The following is a 22,837-nucleotide window of genomic DNA, read 5'->3' on the forward strand; positions in this document are numbered from 1 at the left end:
TATTATTGTTTTGTATTGTACATGAAATTGTGTTTATCATAATATTATTCTAGATAAAAAATAAAAAAATGCTTGCTAATACTTTAAATTAAGGTATCAGCAGGAAGAAACTTTAAATATCTTAATAAATTTTGACTAAGAAAATATCATGTTTTAAAAAACAATTCTTTCCAAGATACAGTCAAGATGCTAGACCTAGACAGTAGAAGAAATGTATTAATCTTAAAGGATAAGAAATAAAAAATATTGACAAATAAAAGCAAGGTATTTTCCAGTTTTTTATTTTAAATGAGGCAAATGTAGGAGACACTTAAACTAGGAGAAATCAATAGTTTTATTTTGACCATTGCCAATTTTTTTACTAATGACACCATGTTGTGTGTTGTGTTACAGAATCTAATAATATATAATTTGTTAATGATATAGATAATACAGCAATCAATTTCATTTATTAAACATAAGAGATATAATTATTGTTTATAATAATTAATAAATTATTGGTATTTAATGAGATCTGTCTAGTATACCTATTCATGACTACCTAACACATTTCGGTGAAAAACTATGATCAATATGATCCCATAGCGTTGAGAATCCCGAAATTTATGAAAAATGAAAGCAATTGTTATGAAATACGATAAGGATTTAAGTGGAACAATCAATAGACCTAATAAAGGCCCTGTAAGGTCCTATACAGGGTGTCCCAGACTAATTTAGCCACGCTATATCTCTTAAACGAATAGAGATTTTCGAATGGGACAAAGAGTGATCTATTCTACTTGTAATACACTTTAATATGGCGTGTAGAAAAAAAAATCATCCCTTAAATATTTATCCCTTAGTTACAACCCCTAACTTTAATTTTTTAATAGCATCCTGTATATTTTTTATAGTTTTGGATGTGGTCTTCTATCGTCTATTCAACAGATTTATTAAAAATAAAATCGGTTTGTAAATAATCAAGAAATCAATTATTTATTTGTTATTTTTGTTATTTCAAGTGTCCCAGATTAATTTATCCAGGCTATGTTTTTTGACAAAAACTGGTATATTCCATTTGTAATACACTTTATTATGGCGAAGAAAGAATCATCCCCTAAATATTCATCCCTTAGTTACAACCCCTAACTTATTTTTTTTAATTACACCCTGTCCATTTTTTTATAGTTTTGGTTGGGGTCTTCTATCGTCTATTCAACAGATCTTTTAGAAATAAAATCGGTTTGTAAGTAATCAAGAAAATATCAGTTTATTTTTTATTTTTGTCAATTATGTGTCCCAGACAAAGGTTTACAGGATATATCTCTTAAATGAATAGATATTTTCGAATGAGGCAAAAACTGATCTATTCCATTTGTAATACACCTTAACATGGCGTAGAAAAAAAATCATTCCCTAAATATTCATCCTTTAGTTACAACCCCTAATTTAATTTTATTAATAGCATCTCGTCCGTACATATTTTTATAGTTTTAATCAACAATTATTATTATTTTTGACGTTTGGTATTAGACTAGTAATAATTACATGTGTTGTAATGGTGTATAGCATTTCAGTACGCCTCATTTATTGTCGCCTAATAATGCCTAAAAATAGGAGAATTTCTCGACAATTATAATATCAAGAAAGGTTTTCAAATCGAAACATTCCAAGTGAAGAAACATTTAAGAGTGTAGTAAAGAAAAGAGAGACGTTCTCACAAATAATTTATTTTACAACTGACGACCGGTTTCGCTGTCTACACTTTGCATCTTCAGGTCCAGGTTAAAGTAAAATTATATGCTACAAACCACAAAAAACCAGAGTAAGTTAAGTGGTTTGGTTTAAACCAGATAGAATAGAGAGGAATTTACTGTAGTTTTAGGCAACCTTCAGTAATGGAGAAGGCACCTTAACAAGAAGATCAGCATCATATTCTGCGCGGATTAGCCAACACAGTACCAATGCAACTAAAGTGTAGTGTTACCCCACAACAGGGCCTATTTTACCACTAGGCCTGTGGGGCACCTGCCTCGGGCCCGTATTTGAATGGGGTCCGGAAAGATCACCAAACAAAACACGTTTATTACAAAATAACAAAACAAATTTTCAAAATTCTTTCATTTTACGAACAATTGTGTAGTGCCTCGGGCCTGATTTGAAGTAAAATAGCCTCCGCCCTACAATAGTCTCCATTTTTCTATATATGCCAGGAACCCTACCGAACATTTGTCCTAAAAACCAGTTTTTTTTTTGTTGATTTGTGTGTTTATGCCAAGTAAGTTATTGAAAAACATTTATACTCTGGGCTAATTAGCAAAATTCATGGAAAAGTTATTTACCAGCAATTTTATTGCTGGAATCGAATTATAAGACCCTATATATTAATAATATAGGTATGCAAAGTCCGCAGATAGTGTGCTACTTTTTTTATAAACAAAATGGCGCCGACAAATCGTATTTTTTTCAATTATTGCTCTATAACTCCGAAGATTTTAACTTTACAACAAAAACACCCAAATAAAAATTCACCACAATTAAATTCTGCATAGAGATATGTTTTTTACGATTTGCTCCGACGAAAATTTTCCTCGGAAAATGCGGGTTTTCCTAACAAAAACTCTAATTTTCAAATAAAGTTTTAGGTAAGTAATTATTAATCAATAATTAAATAACTTAGTGACATCAAAGCTTTCTTGGTATAGATTGTAATTACAGAAGCCGGTGAAAATTAAACGAATATTTTAGCAACAATTCAATTGTTAATTAACAATTTACGATCGCAATAATAACCAAAATAATCATGATACATTGATCAAACTTATAAAGATTATAAACATGAGATGCTTATTTAATATTTTGTCGACAAAATATAAATTTCTCTTTTTTTTTGCATAATCTTTAAATTTTGAAAAAAAAATAGTTATAATACGCTGGTCTAATTAGTAAAGTACAAAGAAAGGTTATTTACCAGCAATTTTATTGCTGGAATCAAATTATAAGATCCTATATATTATTAATATATATATGCAAAGTCCTCAAATAGTGTGCTACTTTTTTTATAAACAAAATGGCGCCCTAAAATCATGTTTTTTTCAATTATTGCTCTATAACTCCGAAGATTTTAAATTTAAAACAAAAACACTCAAATAAAAATTCACCCCAGTTTAATTCTACATAGAAGCATGTTTTCCCGATTTGCTCCGACAACAATTTTCCTCGGAAAATGTGGGTTTTCCCAACAAAATCTGGAATTTTCAAATAAATTTTTTGGGCCAGTAATTATTTATCAATAATTATATAGCTTGGTGAAATAAAAGCTTTCTTGGTATAGATTATAAAATCAGAAGGTTGAAAATGAAACGAATATGTTAGCAACAATTCAATTGTTAATTAACAATTTACAGTCGCAATAACAACCAAAATAATCATGAGACATTGATCAAACTTAGAAAGATTATAAAGGTGTGATGCCTATTTAATATTTTGTCGACAAAATATAATTTTTTCATTTTTTTGCATAATCTTTAAATGTTTAAAAAAAATTGTTATAAACAAATTAACATTCCTCAGAAATTGTTTATTATATTCTAATTTTAAAAAATACTTTTAATGCGTATTTCATAGGTCTTGAAAATGAATGCTTTAAAAAAATTTTCCAACCATATGCAAAAAATTTATGAAGCAGCAAAATAAATATACGAATTCTCCGTTGTTTATAATTTGTTTTAATTGTTTCAAAGCTTAAAAGTGAGTCTATGGTACAATATAATTACTCACAAAGAATGTCAAAAATTAGTGCAATGGTTATATTTTAATCAAAGATTAAAAATACTTTTTTTTGTAATTTTTAGCGCAAAAGTAGGCCTGATACAGAGTCGGAGCTAAAATGTTCACTCAAAGCGACTGACACGCAGCATACATTATTTATTAAAAGTGTACGTCGCGCGGCCGATCGTCGCTCCGAGTGAAAATTTTAGCTACAGTACTGTATTATTCTACTTTGGCGCGTGTAAATTACAAAAAAATATATTTATAATCTTTAATTAAAATATAACCATTAAACTAATAATCGATATTTTTCTGTAAATAATTAGCATGTACTTTAAACTCACTTCTACACTTTGAAATAATTTAAAAAAATTATAAACACCGTAGTAATCGTATGTTTATTTTGCTGTTTCATAACTTTTTTGAAAATGGTTGCAAAAAAGTTTTAAAGCATTCGTTTTCAAGATATTTGAAATGCGCATTTTAGCTAGTTTTTAAAATTATAATATAATAAAAACTTTCTGAGAAACGTTAATTTGTTTATAACTATTTTCTTTAAACATTTAAAGATTATGCAAAAAAATAAAAAATTTATATTTTGTCGACAAATTGTTAAATAGGCATCTCATCTTTATAAGATTTCAAAGTTTGATTAGTGTATCATAATTATGTTGGTTATTATTTCGACGGTAAATTATTAATTAACAATTGAATTTTTGCTAAACTATTCGTTTAATTTTCACCACCTTCTGGAACTATAATCTAAACCAAGAAGGGTTTTAAGTCACCAAATTATTTAATTCATCATCATCATTCTCTTTGCCTTATCCCTATGCGGGGTCGGCTTCCCTAATTGCATTTCTCCACACAATTCTATCTTGGGCCATATCAATGTTAATCCCCTTTACCAACATGTCCTGCCTTATCGTCTCCCCCCAGCTCTTCTTTGGTCTTCCTCTCCTACTCCTTCCAGGAATCTGCACTTCAGCTATTCTTCGTATTGGGTGGTTAACGTCTCGACGTTGAACATGACCAAACCATCTTAACCTATGCTCTCTCATTTTGGCATCAATTGGTGCCACACCTAGACTTCCCCTAATATACTCATTTCTAATTTTATCCTTCTTTGTCACTCCACTCATCCATCTAAGCATTCTCATTTCCGCCACATGCATTCGCTGTTCCTCTTTCTTTTTCACTGCCCAACATTCAGTTCCGTACATCATAGCTGGTCTTATGGCTGTTTTATAGAATTTTCCCTTCAGCTTCATTGGAATTTTTCTGTCACACAACACACCACTCGCTTCTTTCCACTTCATCCATCCAGCCCTAATTCTACTGCATGCATCTCCATCTATTTCTCCATTACTCTGTAATACCGATCCTAGGTACTTAAAACTATTGCTTTTTACAATCATTTCACCATCCAAAGATACCATTTTATTTGTAGTAGCTCCATCTTTAAATGAACATTCCAAATACTCTGTTTTTGTCCTACTAAGTTTTAAACCTTTTTCCTCCAGAGCTTGTCTCCACTGTTCCAGTTTTTGTTCTAAGTCTCTTTCACTATTTCCTACTAACACGACATCATCAGCATACATTAAGCACCATGGAATGTTACCCTGTATTTTCGCTGTTATCTGGTCCAAAACTAATGAGAATAAATACGGACTAAGCACAGAACCTTGATGCAATCCTACTTTCACATGAAATTTATCAGTCTCTCCCACACCTGTCCTAACACTAGTCGTTACTCCCTCATACATATCCCTCACAATCTTTACATATTCACCAGGGACTCCTTTCTTATTGAGTGCCCACCACAGAATCTCTCGAGGAACTCTATCATATGCTTTCTCAAGATCAATGAATACCATATGAGCGTTTGTTTCTTTACTCCTGTATTTTTCCATCAACTGCCTTATAATGAAAATTGCATCTGTTGTTGATCTACCCTGCATAAAGCCAAATTGATTCTCGGATATTTCGGTTTCTTCACGTATCCGTCTATCAATTACTCTTTCCCATATTTTCATGGTGTGGCTAAGCAGTTTTATAGCCCTGTAGTTTGTACATTGTTGTATATCTCCCTTGTTTTTGTAAACAGGTACCAGTATACTGCTTCTCCATTCGTCTGGCATTTGTCCAACTTCCATAATTCTATTAAATAGACCTGCTAGCCACCTTGTTCCTGTCTCTCCCAATGCTCTCCATACTTCCCCAGGAATATCATCTGGTCCTACCGCTTTTCCTTTCTTTATTTTTTGAAGCGCTTGAGCCACTTCCTCGTTGGTTATTTTGGTGACCATTGCTGCTACTGTCTCCGTTGACTCTACAGGCTGTCTGTCAAATTCTTCATTTAATAAGCTGTCAAAGTACTTTCTCCATCTCTTTTTGACATCCCTTTCACCAAATTATTTAATTATTGGTAGATAATTACTTATCTAAAACTTTATTTGAAAATTAAAGATTTTGTTGGGAAAACCCGCATTTTCCGAGGAAAATTTTCGTCGGAGCAGATCGGGAAAAACACGTCTCTATGTAGAATTTAATCACGGTGAATTTTTATTTGTGAAGCACACAAAATGTACATAACAAGAAGAACACGGGAAAGACGAACATTATTTGAAGTCGCAAGACGGAAAGCAGACAAGACATGTAGAAATAAAAAGAGAGCCTATGAAAATGGACAAATAGAAAAAATAGAAGAACATTTCAAAAATAACGAAATTAGAGGGGCTTACGAATACCTAAAAAAGATAAAAAGTGGGTATAAACCTCAAACAAGTCTATGTAAAGATGAAAGTGGGCAAATAATCAGTGACCAACAGAAAGTCACAGAAACCTGGAAGCATTATTTTCAGACACTACTTGGAACTCAAGTAGACATGGAAGATGAAATGGGTATGATCTACGTAGAAGAGAATGGAGTAGAAGCTCCAACCATAGAGGAAGTTTTCGAAGCCATTAAGGCCCAGAAAAACAATAAAGCTCCGGGAGTTGATGAAATACCAGCAGAACTATATAAGGTAGGTGGCGACCACCTAGCAAGTCACATCCACGCGCTCATCAGAGACGTATGGCAAGAAGAGAAAATACCCGACGACTGGAAGAAAAGTATAGTATGCCCGATCTATAAAAAAGGAGACAAACTCCAGTGCAAAAACTACCGTGGAATCTCTCTACTATGTACAGCATATAAAGTCCTCACGTATATTATAAACCAGCGGCTCCAACCACTAGCAGAAAATATTATTGGAGAGTATCAGACGGGCTTCCGACGGGGAAGATCGACACTGGATCAAATATTCACAGTAAAACAGATCTTGAGCAAAGCATGGGAACACGATATTGATGTTCACAACGTGTTTGTAGACTTCAAACAGGCATACGACTCGGTCAAAAGGAACAAACTATACTATATATTGGCTGAATTGGCAATACCACACAAGTTAATAAGACTCATTAAAGCCGCAATGGATGAAACTCAGGCATGTGTACGAATACAAAACCACCGGACAGACTTTTTTAACATTTCGCAGGGACTAAAAGAGGGAGATGGGCTGGCCCCAACATTGTTTAACCTGGCACTGGAGTATGCGGTTAGGCAAATGCAAACTGGACGAGGAAATCTACTGACCAACCGAACGGTTCAACTGGCCGCTTATGCTGATGATATTAATATTATGAGTAGAACATCAACAGTAGCACAGGAAACATGCGCAGAGTTAAAAACACAAACAAAAATGCTAGGTCTGGAAATTAACACAGAAAAAACAAAAATAATGACTCAGACGAGAAGAAATATAGTCCCAGAAAACATTATACATGAAGATGACATTGAAACGGTTGAAAAGTTTACATACCTGGGAGTAGAAATATATGCCGACGGATCAGAAGATGGAGAAATAAAGAAGAGAATAACGCAGGCAAACAGAGCTTATTTTGCCCTCTCCCATATATTTCGGTCAAAAAGTGTCCACCGAAATACAAAGATGAGAATCTATAAAACCTTAATTCGACCAATAACATGCTATGGCAGTGAAGTCTGGGTGCTGAAAGAAACATCCAAAAACAAACTCGACACATTCGAAAGGAAAGTACTTAGGAGAATACTAGGACCTGTGAGGGAAAACGGAATCTTCAGAAGTCGATACAACAACGAGCTTTATCAACTTTATAAGGAAACGCCCCTGTCAGACTTCATTAGATTACAAAGATTGCAATGGGCCGGACATGTGATAAGAATGGGAGAGGATAGGCTACCAAAACGAGCACTGAATGCTAGAATGCAAGGAAAGAGACCGGTTGGGAAGCCACGAAAGCGCTGGGAAGACAAAGTAAACAGCGACGCACAAGCCCTTTTAGGAGTCCGTGTATGGAGAAGAGCAGCCACAGACAGGCAAGGGTGGAGGCAAAAAATAAAGGAGGCCAAGGCTCAATTTGGGCTGTAGTGCCGTAGAAGAAGAAGAAGAATTTTTATTTGAGTGTTTTTGTTGTAAAGTTAAAATCTTCGGAGTTATAGAGCAATAATTGAAAAAAACACGATTTTCGGGCGCCATTTGGTTTATAAAAAAAGTAGCACACTATTTGAGGACTTTGCATACCTATATTATTAATATATAGGACCTTATAATTCGATTCCAGCAATAAAATTGCTAGTAAATAACTTTTCACAAAAATGGTCTATTCTCCGATAATCAGCCCAGACTATTAGTAATCACAAGTAGTGCAATAGTTGGTAATACTAATAAAATATTTTATTTGCATCATCATCTTGGCGTCCACACTCCTAGCGGAATGATTGCCGCCCTCTTTGAGCTCTTCCGATTCGTTTGTCGCGGTGAATCAATCCGCATTAACATTTTCGTTTTACAATTGGTTGTGTGACTTGGCATCTTCTACAATTTTCCTCCCTTCGTTCCTGTTTTTGCTTCTGGTTACCCATTCTCTGACTCCCTTCTTCTCTAAGGTCCTCTACTATCTGGTTCTCCCATCTAGTTTTGGGTCTTCCTCGTGGTCTGCCTGAGACAGGTCTCCATTTGGAAATTTTCTTGATGACGGCTTCTGGATTTCTCCTTTCTATATGTCCCATCCATCTGAGTCTCTGTGCCTTGATAAATCTGACGATGTCTTCTTCTTTCAGAAGTTCTCTTACTTCGTGGTTCATGAGTTTTCTAAATTCATATTACCTAAGTTTAGTGGGCCTGCTATCCTCCGAATTATTTTCTTCTCTAGGATCCTCAATCTTTCTTCCTCTTTTTGGATCAGACACATTACTTCAGCACAGTGGCGGCTCGTGATTTTTACAATAGGGAAGGCTGTACCTAACTGTAAAATATCTAAACAAATTTGCACTAGCAAAAAAATGCGCCAAAAAATGTAATTTAAGGCCCCATTTTTTGACCATTTTTTACTTACATTTCATAATATCCTAATTCATAATTTCATGATATCATATCATTTTAAAAATAATTAGTCTAATTGTAAAAGTTTAATACCAAAGTTTGTGTCGTTTATTTGTTAACAATTCCATCTATTTGTAAATAGATACCTCGCATATCAAAATAAATACAGATTTGAAGTTTTGCAGTCCATACATAATGAAGCTTCAATTTTTTTAAGATACTCAACTGAATTTTTTTAATTCTAAACGCGGCCTACTGCGAATTCAAAAACACCATCAATTACCGATATTTTGCTTTGAGTTAGAGATATCGGAAAAAGTTATTTGAGCAAGTTGTTCCAAATATTATTATAACCCCACATACCAAATTTCATAACAAAATTTGCACTTTTAGATTTTTCATTATTTTTAGTCACAACCCTAAAATTCGTTGTCCCGAGACCCACGCAACCACGCAACGGAGCCGATAAGCTATTCTGCCTCCCTTGGTATATCTCCGGGCAGCGTGTGATGGCACCGTAGATGCCACTATTAGGAGACCGGGTCTCCTTAAACGCCTGCTGCGCTGCACGGAGCATTAGCAACGGAGACTCTTGGGCTTCTCGGCTCCGTGCTCCGTTCATGCATCTCGGGATAACCCAGGGTCCTGCCTACAATAATATGTAATAAAACTGAGACGCGATCATGCGTTCTAATGCTAATGCTCCGTACGTATGGATAATTAGTGATAATATGGAATTTACACGTTGTATAATAGTGAGAGTTGTACTTGTTGTTTTCGCGATTCATGATAACCAAAGCAGTGTAGAGTGTGTAAAAAATTTATGGGGAGGCTCAGCCTCCCTTGCCTCCTCTGACGAGCCGCCACTGCTTCAGTACCATATGTGATTACTGGCCTAATTGCTGCTTTGTAAATTTTCAGTTTAATATTCTGAGTAAGCTTCTTATCTTTGAGGAAGTTGTAGTATTGTATTTCCAGTAGGCTATGTTTCCTGCCTGGATTCTTTCACTGATTAGGATGCTTCTATCATTAGTTCCATTAACTGAGACTCAAAGATATTTAAAGTGTTCTACCTTTTCAAACTCATATTCACCAATTATTTGCATATGAATTAAAAACAAGAAGTGTCCGGCAGTTATTTTGCAACTGCAGTTTTAATTAAATATAATATTGCAAGGTATTCAAAACATGAAACTTATGTGTTTTGTTTTCTATTTTAATGAGCAGAATTTTACAAAACGTTCGAACTGTCAAAACAATTATTTATTAAATTGATAACAAAACTAACTAAATTCCTGTGCGTATGTGCGCTTATGACATACTAATTGCAACAAAAACATTTTTTGTCTAGTTCAAGTGGTTCCAATAATACTAGTTTTTATTTCTTTACAGCAGTTACCATTCACATTTACATATTCTTCTCTCGGCCGCAGTAGAGCAGATTTTGATTATCCAATAAATTTACGATGGAGGATATATCGTCAGTGCATCGGCCGATGTAACATACGTCATACGTCATTGGATGTAACAGTGAATTTCTCAAATGACAAACAATTTATTAGGCCTATCTATCGATTTCTAAGAACGCTGGTCTCGACTTGAATTTGTTTATCCCAAATTCATCAAAACTAATTAAGAGGTCGTGTAGAAATTTTTGACGACGAGTGGCTTTAAATCACGCCGTCCGAATAAATAGATAAATAGAGGCAAATCTTCTGATTCGTATTTGTTGCTATCTGTGAGTTGTACAAGTAACAGTTTTTTTATACCTACAAGAATAAGATGGGTGTGTTGTGGACTTTTAATGCGTTCAGATTGAATAAGGGCAATGAAGACAATGAGAAGGAATGGCCTCAAGCTTTGGCAATTGTTATTGGTGAGTACCCTTATTTGTCATTTTTATTTTAAATTATTTTTTTGTTTTTTAAATAATTCGTCATTTTACTGTTAAAATTTTACCAATTTTTAATTATTGAAAATTTAATTTAAAAGAAAATCTAAGTAATGTGTCGCATTTAATAATATTTAACAAATTTTGCAAATTTAATTAAAACCCTCAAAAACTGGCCAATTAAAAAAGAAATTAGAATACCTTATTTAGAAGGTTAGAACTTTTGACTTCAGAATTTTTTAGGATTTTATTAGTTTTCCTGAGGTTCTTGAGGGATAACTACCATCATCATCATTTGCTCGAAAACTTTTTGTAGGTCTTAGCTTTTTATTTTTTGATTCTTGTTCCATGCTTTGTATTTCCAGTTGATAATCTTTAGAATTTTCAGATCTTCCATTTGTTCCATATTATTATCTAAGTTTGGGCCCACCTTTTGACTTTCTTCCTAGTGGCTTCTGGCTCATTATTTTCTTTTGTATTTTATTCTTCTGCATCCATTCGACGTGTTCTATCTCTCGTAAACGTCCAACTTTTAAAAATAATATGATGTCACTGGAGGGACGCCGGTGTTCAACATTCCTCCATGGAGAGTTTGGAGTAGTTCCAATGTCTCTTTCCAGCGTTTTGCACTTGCAGTAAGTTCAATGTGTCGCTAAGCCTTCGATAGCTAAGAGGAGAACTTTTAATGAACCGTAAGATGCTGTAATTCTGGCCTGTTGAATTGTTAATGTAAATAAAACACTTTCTATTTTGCTATGACTGTAATGAAGTTGAAAAGGGCAAGAAATAGAATTTTACATGTGAACAATTGAGTTAACAACTTATCCGTGAAAGACGCCACTACACATATATTTACACTTTGTACCGGCTTTTTGCTAATTGCCGCGTGAAGAATACTCTTCGAAAAAGCGTAAATGAAAAGAGGTTTTTGCGTACGTTCTTAATGAGTGTTGATAGTTGACTGACTGTTGCACCCCGCTCTTTCATCCCGTTAACAAATATTTCCGTTGGGTGCTTTGGGTAAAAGAGAGGGCGGAGATTAACATTCTTGGAAGCTTTCACTGCGTAATGGAATTATTTTATGGTTGTTACAGAGGCGGCGCGGAAATTTGTTGTTGGTGAAATAAAGTTTATTTTGGGTGGAGAATACAGTTCTCCAACAGTCACGATGTCAGATCCTCTGAAGGTTGTAGAAAGGGCATATTCGCAAAATGTTGCTCCAATGTGTTTTAAATGCATTAATTTTTTTCTAATGCTGAGAAAACTCAAGTATTTTTGAAAAATTTAAACGCAGGATGAATGACTGCATATTATTACCGAGAGCCGAAAGTTCCTGAAAACTTCTATAACATTTATTTTAATAAGTTGCAGGGGTGAAAAAATAGCAATTTTCCATATTAGGAATTTAAATACATAAAAAACAAAGTTTTCGTTATAATAATGCCCGCATTTTTAACTTGTTATATTTAAATTGTAATAAAACGAACTTGATAATAAATTATAATCCTAACTTCATTCCCGAAATTCCTTTAAAAACTATTCTGCTAACAAATTTCAAAATTAATATATAAATAGCGTATGTTTTAATTTTCACTTTTTCCTAAAAACTCGAAAGGGTTCTCTTATTTTCATCATCACTTGCTTAGCTTTGATGTTATAAACTTCATTTGGAGCTCACTTGATAGGTATTCTTGAGTACTTTGATAAGTGTTCAGTAAATATATTTTATAAAATGCACCGTTTTCCCGTTATTTGAGCTTGAATACTTAGATTTGGATACTAGCCGAAAAAAAATATATATTTCGTCACCTATAACTCACTTTTTATTAATTTTCAAAGGTTTTTCGAATAATAAATCTCTTTTATTTTTTATTATCTTCAATTTTGGTAATTATAACTATTTTGATAAAACTTACAGTTTTTGAATTATTCACGAAAAACCGCTTTACATCATGCATTTATTTCACGAAAAATTCAAATCTTTGATCTTTAATAACTCAAAAAGTATTGATTTATTTTAATAATTAGAACTAACAAATTTTGCTTAAAATTTGTCCCTCTATCGATTATTGGGGTTATTTTTAATAAAATAGTTTTCACCCCCGAGAAGGGGTGGCATCCACCCCCAGGGTAAAAGCGCACGTTGGCACCATATCAGTTTTGTTTCTTGAGTTATGCTCTAACTACTCACCAATTTTCATGCAAATCGATGGAGGTTTAACAAAATAGAAGGTGAAAACATTTAATGACTGCACCAACTTTCCCCTTTCATCCCTTATTGCTACTTCCTGTATCCACTGAGGTGTCAGCCTGAAAGGGGTCATAGTTATCAATATATAATAGACACATTTCACATGCCAAACTCCATATTACTTATGACGATGATTTCTCGCCTCTAGCGCTCCCTCTATAAAGAGTCATATTATTAAAATCGGAATTTTGAGGACAAATGGGATTTTTAGATTTTACAAATACTTCATGTGTGATAAAAGGTAATGCAATGTTCAGTGCCTTGATGTCCTAACCTAGATGAGAACACGTAGATTTTAGACAAGCCTTTGACTGTATTGGAAGAAATAAACTCGAAATCAAATTAACTAATATTACTATGATGGATACCAAGCTAAAATAACATCAGAAGAAGACACATAATTTCAATAGAAACAGGGGTGCCACACGGTGATTCCCGGTCAACCAAACTATTCAACATACTAGTAGAAGGTACAGTAAAGGCTAGCAAAATTAAAGGAAAAATATCCCACTTCTCAACACACAAATACTAGCATATTATGTAGATGAGGTAGTTGTTATGGGAAGAGACAAGGAAATATTAAAAGAAGCAATGGCAACTGAAGCACGGAAAATAGATATAGAAATGAACGAATGAAAAACAAAATATCTACTCTAAAATATCTCAAAATATCTGCTCTAAAAGAAAAGATATCAAGTTAAGACAGAAAACTATGCTTTTGAAAGAGTTCAACAATTTAAATACGAAGAATTATGGCCCATAATAATAGGAAACGGACAAATGAAAAGAAGAATGAACCATGCAATTAGACACATTATAAAGGGAGAAGATATAGTTAGATTTATTAAAGCGCCGAGATTAAGGTGGCTACGACCCATAGAGAGAAGGGAAAAGGACCTACTAATTAAGGTCACCACATGGAAGCTGAAAGAGCGGGGTAAAGAAATCTGGGAGAAACAAATCATGAGAGAAATATTAAAATCCGAAAAGTGAGAAACTGAATAGCACAAAGCGAAGTGAGCGAAAGAAAATTGTAGAAGCCAAGTCATGCAACAAACTTTGCTTGCACACAAGAAGAATGTGGCCGCAACAAGCGAATAAAAGAGCGGAAAGAATTCCATCAGGAATAAGAGGCCGTGATGATGATTATTATTTTGCCCTTATCATTGTCCTTGTTACTGAGGTTAGAAAGCTTTTGACATACAAATATTGTACTATGTTCAGCGTTGTTTGTTTGTCTATGTAAGTATCTATTGTTTATTAAAATTTTTAACCATTATATCGCTGGCACTTTTTAAAAAAGGTTATTAGCTGTTCGTGTCCCATTGATATCGATATATTTTTCACTTACTAGGTATTTAGTGTATCAATAAATTTCTCTATTTTATTTCAATTACAATACAATTTAACATTTTGAATATAATTGGCCAACATAATGACTGTCTAGGCAGTTTTTTATCCCTATCTGCAAAAACTACGGTTCAGTGTCACTTATTTTTTATTTTTTTATTGGTATCGTCGCCAACATTCCTAATAATTTATCAATAACGTAGAATTGATTGTAATCAAATGATATAGTGGTTATCTGCTACACTACACAATAAAATTACTCATTAAATTCCATGACAACGATTGTAAATGGTAACTAATATACATGATAGACTCAATTACTCCACCTATCACTTCATGCATTCTGCTTCGTAACCTTTTGATATTCTTTGCTTATGGTCTTATTTAAATCAACGACCACCCACTAAAAATATCAATTAGCAGTTGATGAAGTTTTGTTCCAAGTAAAATAAACTTATACCCGGTTCACATTATTCCAGTCCATCATTCCAGTCTAGAGTTAGAATGCCACTGGAATAATGTGAACCTGCCCTGAAATGTACCATTCCAGTGATCAATCCAGTCCAGTGGATTGGACTGGGATGGGCATCTATTTTTCATTCCAGCTCGCGCATTCCAGCCCCACTGTTGTAATCTGGACTCTCAGTTTGTTGTAAACCATGATACAATAACCCAATATATGATAATTCAGTTCAGGTCCTAATTTCGTTCAGGTTGCGCATGATGTCACGTTGTGAGTAGATCCTTTAAATTTCGAATGCATTACCATTATGATTTGGAGATTTTAGCTTTTAATATCAGTTGTGAAACTTTCTAGAAGTGCTGTTTTCTTTAGTATGATTAAATATAATTATTGAGAACATATTCTAATAATAAAAATCAATCAGAAACATGATTTTTTTATTATTAGGCAACATACGTCTAATTATACAGTGTGGAAGGCACTTGTAGAATAAAATGATTTCTGTCCTTGTTTCGAAAAATTATAAAAAACGCTGATACTCGTCGATTTTTAAATAAATATCTGCACTTTTTAAACACAAATTTAAATTTACAGGGTGATTTATAAAAGTCAAACAGAGTCCATAAACTTTATTTTTAATAGAACACCCTGTATATTTTTATAGTTTTAAAAGCTGCTTAACAACCTGATTTCAACTAACTATATCATGTAGGCTGAATTATGAACAATACAGGATGAAATTTTGTAATTATTAACTATGGAATAAATTTGTTTGTGTCCTTATTTTAAAAATTTTAAAAAATGCCGGAACAGGTCAACTTTTAAATTTAAATGGGCGCTTTACAAACATAGATTTAAATTTACAGGGTGATTTACGCACGTACAGCATAGTCCATGATCTTTAGTTTTAATGGATCACCCTGTATATTTTTATGTGCTTAGAAGCTACTTTACAACTTCATCTCAAAAAAAAATGTGTTATTCGGGTATATTATGAATAATACAATAAGGTGAAATTTTGAAAAGGTGAAATTTTTAAATTATTCATAAATTTCGTCAAGACATTAAAGACACAAAACCAAAAAAAAAAATAAATATTATTTATACTTAGTTTAGAAAATATATGTCTTTATTTAGCTAAAATACCATTGTTATATACACATACTTTACTATTATTTAAAGTATGATAAATTATTAGATAATTTCAAAATTTTATGTAGGTACCTAGGTATTTAATATCTTGAAGAAAATTTAACCTATATAATTTTAAAATTTCATCTTGTATTATTCATAATAGGCCCTATACAATACATTTTTTTGTGATGAAGTTATTTAGCAAATTCGAAAAACATAAAAATGTACAGGGTGTTTCATTACAATTAAAGATCATGGACTATGATAGACTTGTGTGGATCACCCCGTATATTTTAATTAATGTTTAAAGAGAGCATATCTAAATTTAAAAGTTGACGTATCCTATCGTTTTTTATAATTTTTTAAAATAAGGACACAAACAATTTTATTCCATAAGTGGTTTCCATACACTGTAATTTCAAAATTTCACCCTGTATTATTCATAATACACCATACATGATATGGGTCGTTGAAACCAGGCCGTTAAGTAGCTTTTAATAGTATAAAAATATATAGGGTGTTCCATTAAAAATAAAGCTTATGAACTATACCAGGCTTGCGTGAATCACCCTGTTTAAATTTAAAGTTAGGTTTAAAAAACCTACATTTTATATAGGGTGTCCCAAAAGTAGTGGAACGGTCGAATATTTCGCGAACTAAACATCGGATCGAAAAACTGAGAAATACGTGTTCAATTATTTTCAAAAATCTATCCAATGACATCAAACACCAACCCCCACTACACCCCCTGGAGGTGGGGTGGGGGGTAACTTTAAAATCTCAAATGGAAACCCCTAGTTTTTCTTGCAGATTTGAATTCGTTACCTAAAAGTAAATAACTTTTATTCAAGACATTTTTTCGAACTGTGGAGAGATGGCGCTATAATTGGGGAAAACGATTTATTCTGATACCATAAGTAAATTATAGAAACGGTCTAATATCTCGAGAAATACACTTCCAAATGAGAAACCAAAAAACAGGTTTTTAATATTTTTCGAAAACCTATCGATAAACACCAAAAATGACCCTCCAACCCACCCCCTGGAGACGGGGTGGGGGTAAACTTAAAATCTTAAATAGCAACCCTCACTTTTTATTGCAGACTCGAATTCGTCATGAAAAATGAAGCAACATTTATTCGAAACATTTTTTAAAATTGCTGATAGATGGCGCTAATAAATCGTATTTTTCCAATTAAAGCGCCATCTATCAACAATTATAAAAAATGTTTCGAATAAATGTTGCTTAGTTTTTCATGACGAATCCTAATCTGTAATAAAAAGTGGGGTTGCTATTTAAGATTTTAAATTTACCCCCCACCCCAAATCCAGGGGGTGGGTTGGAGGGTCATGTTTAGTGTTATTCAATAGATTTTCGAAAAGTATTAAAAACCTTTTTTTTTTGGTTTATCATTGGAAGTGTATTTCTCGAGATATTAGACCGTTTCTATAATTTACTTATGGTATCAGGATAAATCGTTTTTCTCAATTATAGCGCCATCTATCCACAGTTCGAAAAAATGTCTTGAATAAAAGTTTCTTACTTTTACGTACCGAATCCAAATCTGCAAGAAAAACTAGGGGTTTTCATTTGAGATTTTAAAGTTACCCTCCACCCCATTTCCAGGGGGTGTAGTGGGGGTTGGTGTTTAATGTCATTGGATAGATTTTTGAAAATGAATGAACACGTATTTTTCAGTTTTTCGATCCGATGTTTAGTTCGCGAAATATTCGACCGTTCCACTACTTTTGGGACACTCTGTATATAAAAATGAACGGGTTTCAGCGTTTTTTAAAATTTTTTAAAACAAGGACAGAAATAATTTTATTCCATAAGTGCCTTCCACCCTATATATAATACATGTATTATACACCCTGTATAATACATGTACTGACGATTAAATAAAGGTAACAATAAAATTGTAATGTGTTAAATGATAAAAAAAGTTAAAGCTGCGATAATCATGAAGCCCATCAGTTATATTTTTTTATTACTGAAGTTCTCTTATTCATTAATTATATTTTTATGATCACACCTCCTAAGGACTATTCAAATCTAACTATGAATATAACATTTTTGATAAAAGTGTAACAAATTATAAGTAAAATTCACCTTAAACACAAAAATAAACAGTGTTTACTATACGACAACACTGAATATAATGCTGATCTACTCACAGAGTGACGTAGCTACGTTGGCCCCGCCTACCTGCTCCATGTCATATCTTCTGTTATTGTATCGTGGTTGTAAACTGTCAATCCAGTGCTTGATTACCGATCTTTTGAATGACTGGAATTGTTTTTAGATTTTGATTAACTGGATTAGTGTGAATGATATCATCTAGTCCAGCATTGGACTGGATTACTCGATGGAATACTGGAGTGGAATAATGTGAATTAGGCGTTAAGGCTCAGTTACACGACGCTATACTAAAAGCCACAGTTAGAATGCAGTACAGGTAGCATACGGCAATGTATTTCTTACGAGAGAACGGGCGACCACGTTGCCGGTTTGCCCCGAGCGGCGCATCAGGACCGGTGATTTCTCAGTTTATTGCCAAACTACCACGCACCTACCACTCGTGACATGAGCGGCATCGCTGCGCGTCGTAAGACCAACACCGCATTCTAACTGTGGCTTCTACTTGAACTCATACGAATCACTAAAACCTAGTGCTGACTTTAGTACTCTCCTTCTGTAAATTACTATTTTATATTCCAGTAGAGTACTCTCTGCGAGTGTTCATGCCAGTCGAGTAAATAGAAAACAATTCTATTTACTGGAACGAGTAGGTTCCCCCACCAATACTTCTCTCACGCAATACTCGACTGTATGACGCACTAACACTGTAGAGACCGGCTACACACTTCTATAAGCTTCTAGTACGCTTCTGGTAGCTGGTACCAGTGATTAGTTGAGGTGCTAAGCAGTTTCTGAGGCGCGTCTACACATTAAATAATTTTAACTATCCCTATGAGACACCCTCCTCCAGTACTCAACCCAGTAACTCCTACGAGTTACTAGCGTCGTGTAACTGAGCTTTTATGTCTGATTCCCATTATTTCAGTCCAATAATCCAGTACAGTACTGAAATGGATCATATCGTCCACATTATTCCAATCATTCAAAATATCGTTGCATTGGAATAACAAAGTTCTATCTGCCTCAGGTGCCATTTTTAGTTATGACTGTTTAAAGTTTGTATGTTATGTATTTATTTATTTTACTATTATCGTCACCTGTATGTGTTAACAATGTAAATTAAAAAAAATTAACATATTTTTATTAACCGTAAAAGGATACTTCAATAGTTAATACAAAGGAGTTCTGAATTGAGAAATGATTTAAACTTATTTAATAAAGGTTTATCTTCCACATATACACTTGTCTAACAATTATTATATAATAAAACAACTTCAAGTTAGTTGATAGTCTTATTGTTAACTTATAAACACTTTTCGTTCTTGCAGATAGGACCTTGTATACTTAGTTGACTGTTTTTTATGTGAGTTAGAACCTTGTTAACTTATCAACATTTAAAATTCTCTCAGATAGAACCTTGTAACTTAGGTATTTCAGCCACATATTAATAGATGTCGGTGCTAGTATCACATTAAGGTGAAGAACATAAAATAAAACCAAGTTACATAAAAATCTCAGTTTAAACAAAAATTGCAGATAGAACCTTGTTATTCTGACGCAACGATATTGGGACCGTGCAAGTTCGGCAAAGCGACCTCTATTTCTACGCTCTGTACTTTTATTCGCACTTTTAATTATTATTATATTGGCCAATTATATTAGTCCTGGTTGCTGGATAATTGTCAAGGCCATAGTCCAAAAAAATAATAAGAAGAAAAAATAAGATGCAGGTTATGTTACGCAAACGTAAACAATTGTATGTAGTAAATAAAATTAGTTATTAAAATGCAGTACTGCAAGCAAAATACAATTAATTAAATTTACCTTTATATCATAATTGCATATCATATCAATATTGTGGAGCAATATATAATTTTTCTTCTGTCAATTTGACAATTTCAATTGACAATATGAATTATTTAAGATAGTTGCAATATTTCTCCGCGACTCGTGCACGGTCGTTTCTCGTTTCCCTTCCAAGTACGCAAGTACTTGGAAGGGAAGTACGGTTCCAAGTACCGCGGTGTGCAAGTACTTGGAAGGGAAACGAGAAACGACCGTGCGCGAGTCGCGGAGAAATATTGCAACTATCTTAAATAATTCATATTGTCAATTGAAATTGTCAAATTGACGTATATTTCATACCTTCTGTCATTGAAGCAGAAAAATTATATATTGCTCCACAATATTGATATGATATGCAATTATTATATAAAGGTAAATTTAATTAATTGTATTTTGCTTGCAGTATTGCATTTTAATAACTAATTTTATTTACTACTTACAATTGTTTACGTTTTGATAACATAACCTGAATCTTGTTTTTTCTTCTTATTATTTTTTTGGGCTATGACCTTGACAATTATCCAGTAACCAGGACTAATATAATTGGACAATATAATTAAAAGTGCGAATAAAGTTGCAGGTCGTAGAAATAGGGGTCGCTTTGCCGAACTTGCACGGTCCCAATGTTTTTAACAATGCTTTTTAATGCCAAAATCAAGCACTGGATTGGCCGTTCACAATATTCCAGTGGTACTAGAAGGGCGAGCTGGAATAAAAATAGGCAGTCATTCCACTCAACTTGGTTCCAGTGCAGGTTCACATTTATCCCAGTGGTATTACACCACTCTATTGGAAAGGTCTTGTTCTTCTTCTTCTTCGTTTTGTATATACACGACTCTGTCTGTTTTTTCAATATTCCTCTAGTATGTTGGAAATCTGGACTGGAATAATATGAACCAGACATTATCCTACGAAAGACTTTTAAATTTTTATGTAATTTAATATTTATTTAATTATTGACTTTTGCCTAAATTCACATCACCTTTTTTAGGATGCCTAGCTGCTCTCACCACTGGCATGCTGACCTCTTGGTCGTCACCATTTCTACTAAAAATCACAAAAGACAAAGAAAACTATGACATCTCCGAACACGATGCGTCATTCTTCACCATCGTCCATCCAGCCGCCATGATTGTCACCTGCGTTATATTCTCCATCCTTTGCGACACCATCGGCAGAAAGAAGACCTTGCTGCTGATCACCATACCCCACTTGCTTTCATGGGTCCTGGCTGCGCTTGCTCAGAACGTTTATGTCTTCTACGCATCCAGAATCTGTGCTGGAATTGGAGATGGATGCATGTATGCGGCGTTGCCGATGTACATCGGAGAAGTAGCTAGCCCTAAAGTTAGAGGAACGTGGGGAAACTGTATGGTCTCTGCTATGTATTTGGGAGAGTTCCTAATCCACGTCATTGGATGTTTTTTAGGTGTCAAAGAGACTTCCTATGCTTGCATTCCTCTGGTTGGCTTGTTCTTCGTACTCTTCTGCTTCATGCCTGAGTCGCCTTACTATTGCGTCATTAAAGGAAAAGAAGACGAAGCAAAGCAGGCTTTAAAGTTTTTGAAACGAAAACATGACATTGAGGAAGATTATGAGATGCTTAAGAACGATGTTAAACGTCAGATGTCTGAGTCAGGTACTTGGAAAGACTTCTTTATGATCAAAAGTAACAGAAAAGCATTAATGTCAGCAATATTTTTAAGATCTTCTCAACAACTCGGTGGTACTACTGTGTTTATCATGAACACTCAGTTTATTTTCGAGAAAGCCAAAGGTGGTGTCAGTCCTGAAGTTTCTTCGATGATTTATTTAGGGTTATGTCTAATTTTGAATATAGTCGTCATTATTTTTGTCGTAGAACGATTAGGAAGAAGACTTTGCTATATCCTCTCGCTTTCTTTATCTGCCATTCCTCTTCTGGTATTATCTGTATACTTTTTTATTGACCAACACGTTCATGACGTAGATATAAGCTTCTTAAACTGGATACCCATTGTAGCGATGATTAGCTACTTGATTTTTAATTCCTTTGGTATGGCAGTGATACCGACCCTTATGTTAGGGGAATTGTTTTCGACCAGTGTTAAGTCAAAGGCTATGACGGTGTTGATGATTGATTTTGGACTGATGATATTCGTGACCAATAACATTTTGTACGCTTTGCAGTCAGTTATTGGTTTATGTGGTCCTTTTCTCTTCTTCGCTATTTGCAACATCATATCAACTTTCTTATCATTCTTCCTGGTGCCAGAAACTCGAGGAAAGACTTTAGAACAAATTCAGCAAACGTTGAAAAAAGAAGTTGCTGACAAACATGAGATAAAGCGATAGAGTTTTTTTATATAATAGACAAGCTAATACAAGCAATAAAACTATAATCAAAAATGCGCATGACAGTGAATTAGATTATGTTAAGGAAAAGAATATGAGATCACCAAATCTTTAAAAACGGTTTGGGATTATGAAGCGAAGAAGATTTTTTATTGAGGCGAATAAAAATTTATTGTTATATTAACAATAAATTGCTTTGTTCTAAAGTATTTATAAGTATTTTTTATAAATAAAGGACTATATTTATTGATTTTTGTTTAAATTTGTA

General features: G+C 33.7%; 2 protein-coding genes across 2 annotated transcripts in view; both read left to right on the forward strand.

Annotated features, from left to right (window-relative positions):
• The window catches only part of LOC126878537 (follicle-stimulating hormone receptor), a 188,425-nt gene that overhangs the window by 92,984 nt on the left and 72,604 nt on the right, over nt 1–22,837 (forward strand). The window lies entirely within an intron of this gene.
• LOC126879215 (facilitated trehalose transporter Tret1-like) lies at nt 10,550–22,817 on the forward strand. Its single transcript, XM_050642269.1, has 2 exons — nt 10,550–11,034; nt 21,227–22,817. The coding sequence occupies exons 1-2, from the start codon at nt 10,941–10,943 to the stop codon at nt 22,567–22,569; spliced, it is 1,437 nt and encodes a 478-aa protein (XP_050498226.1). The 5' UTR covers nt 10,550–10,940; the 3' UTR covers nt 22,570–22,817.

This window comes from Diabrotica virgifera, chromosome 1 (assembly GCF_917563875.1).
Source record: "Diabrotica virgifera virgifera chromosome 1, PGI_DIABVI_V3a".
NCBI classification, from domain to species: Eukaryota; Metazoa; Arthropoda; class Insecta; order Coleoptera; family Chrysomelidae; genus Diabrotica; species Diabrotica virgifera.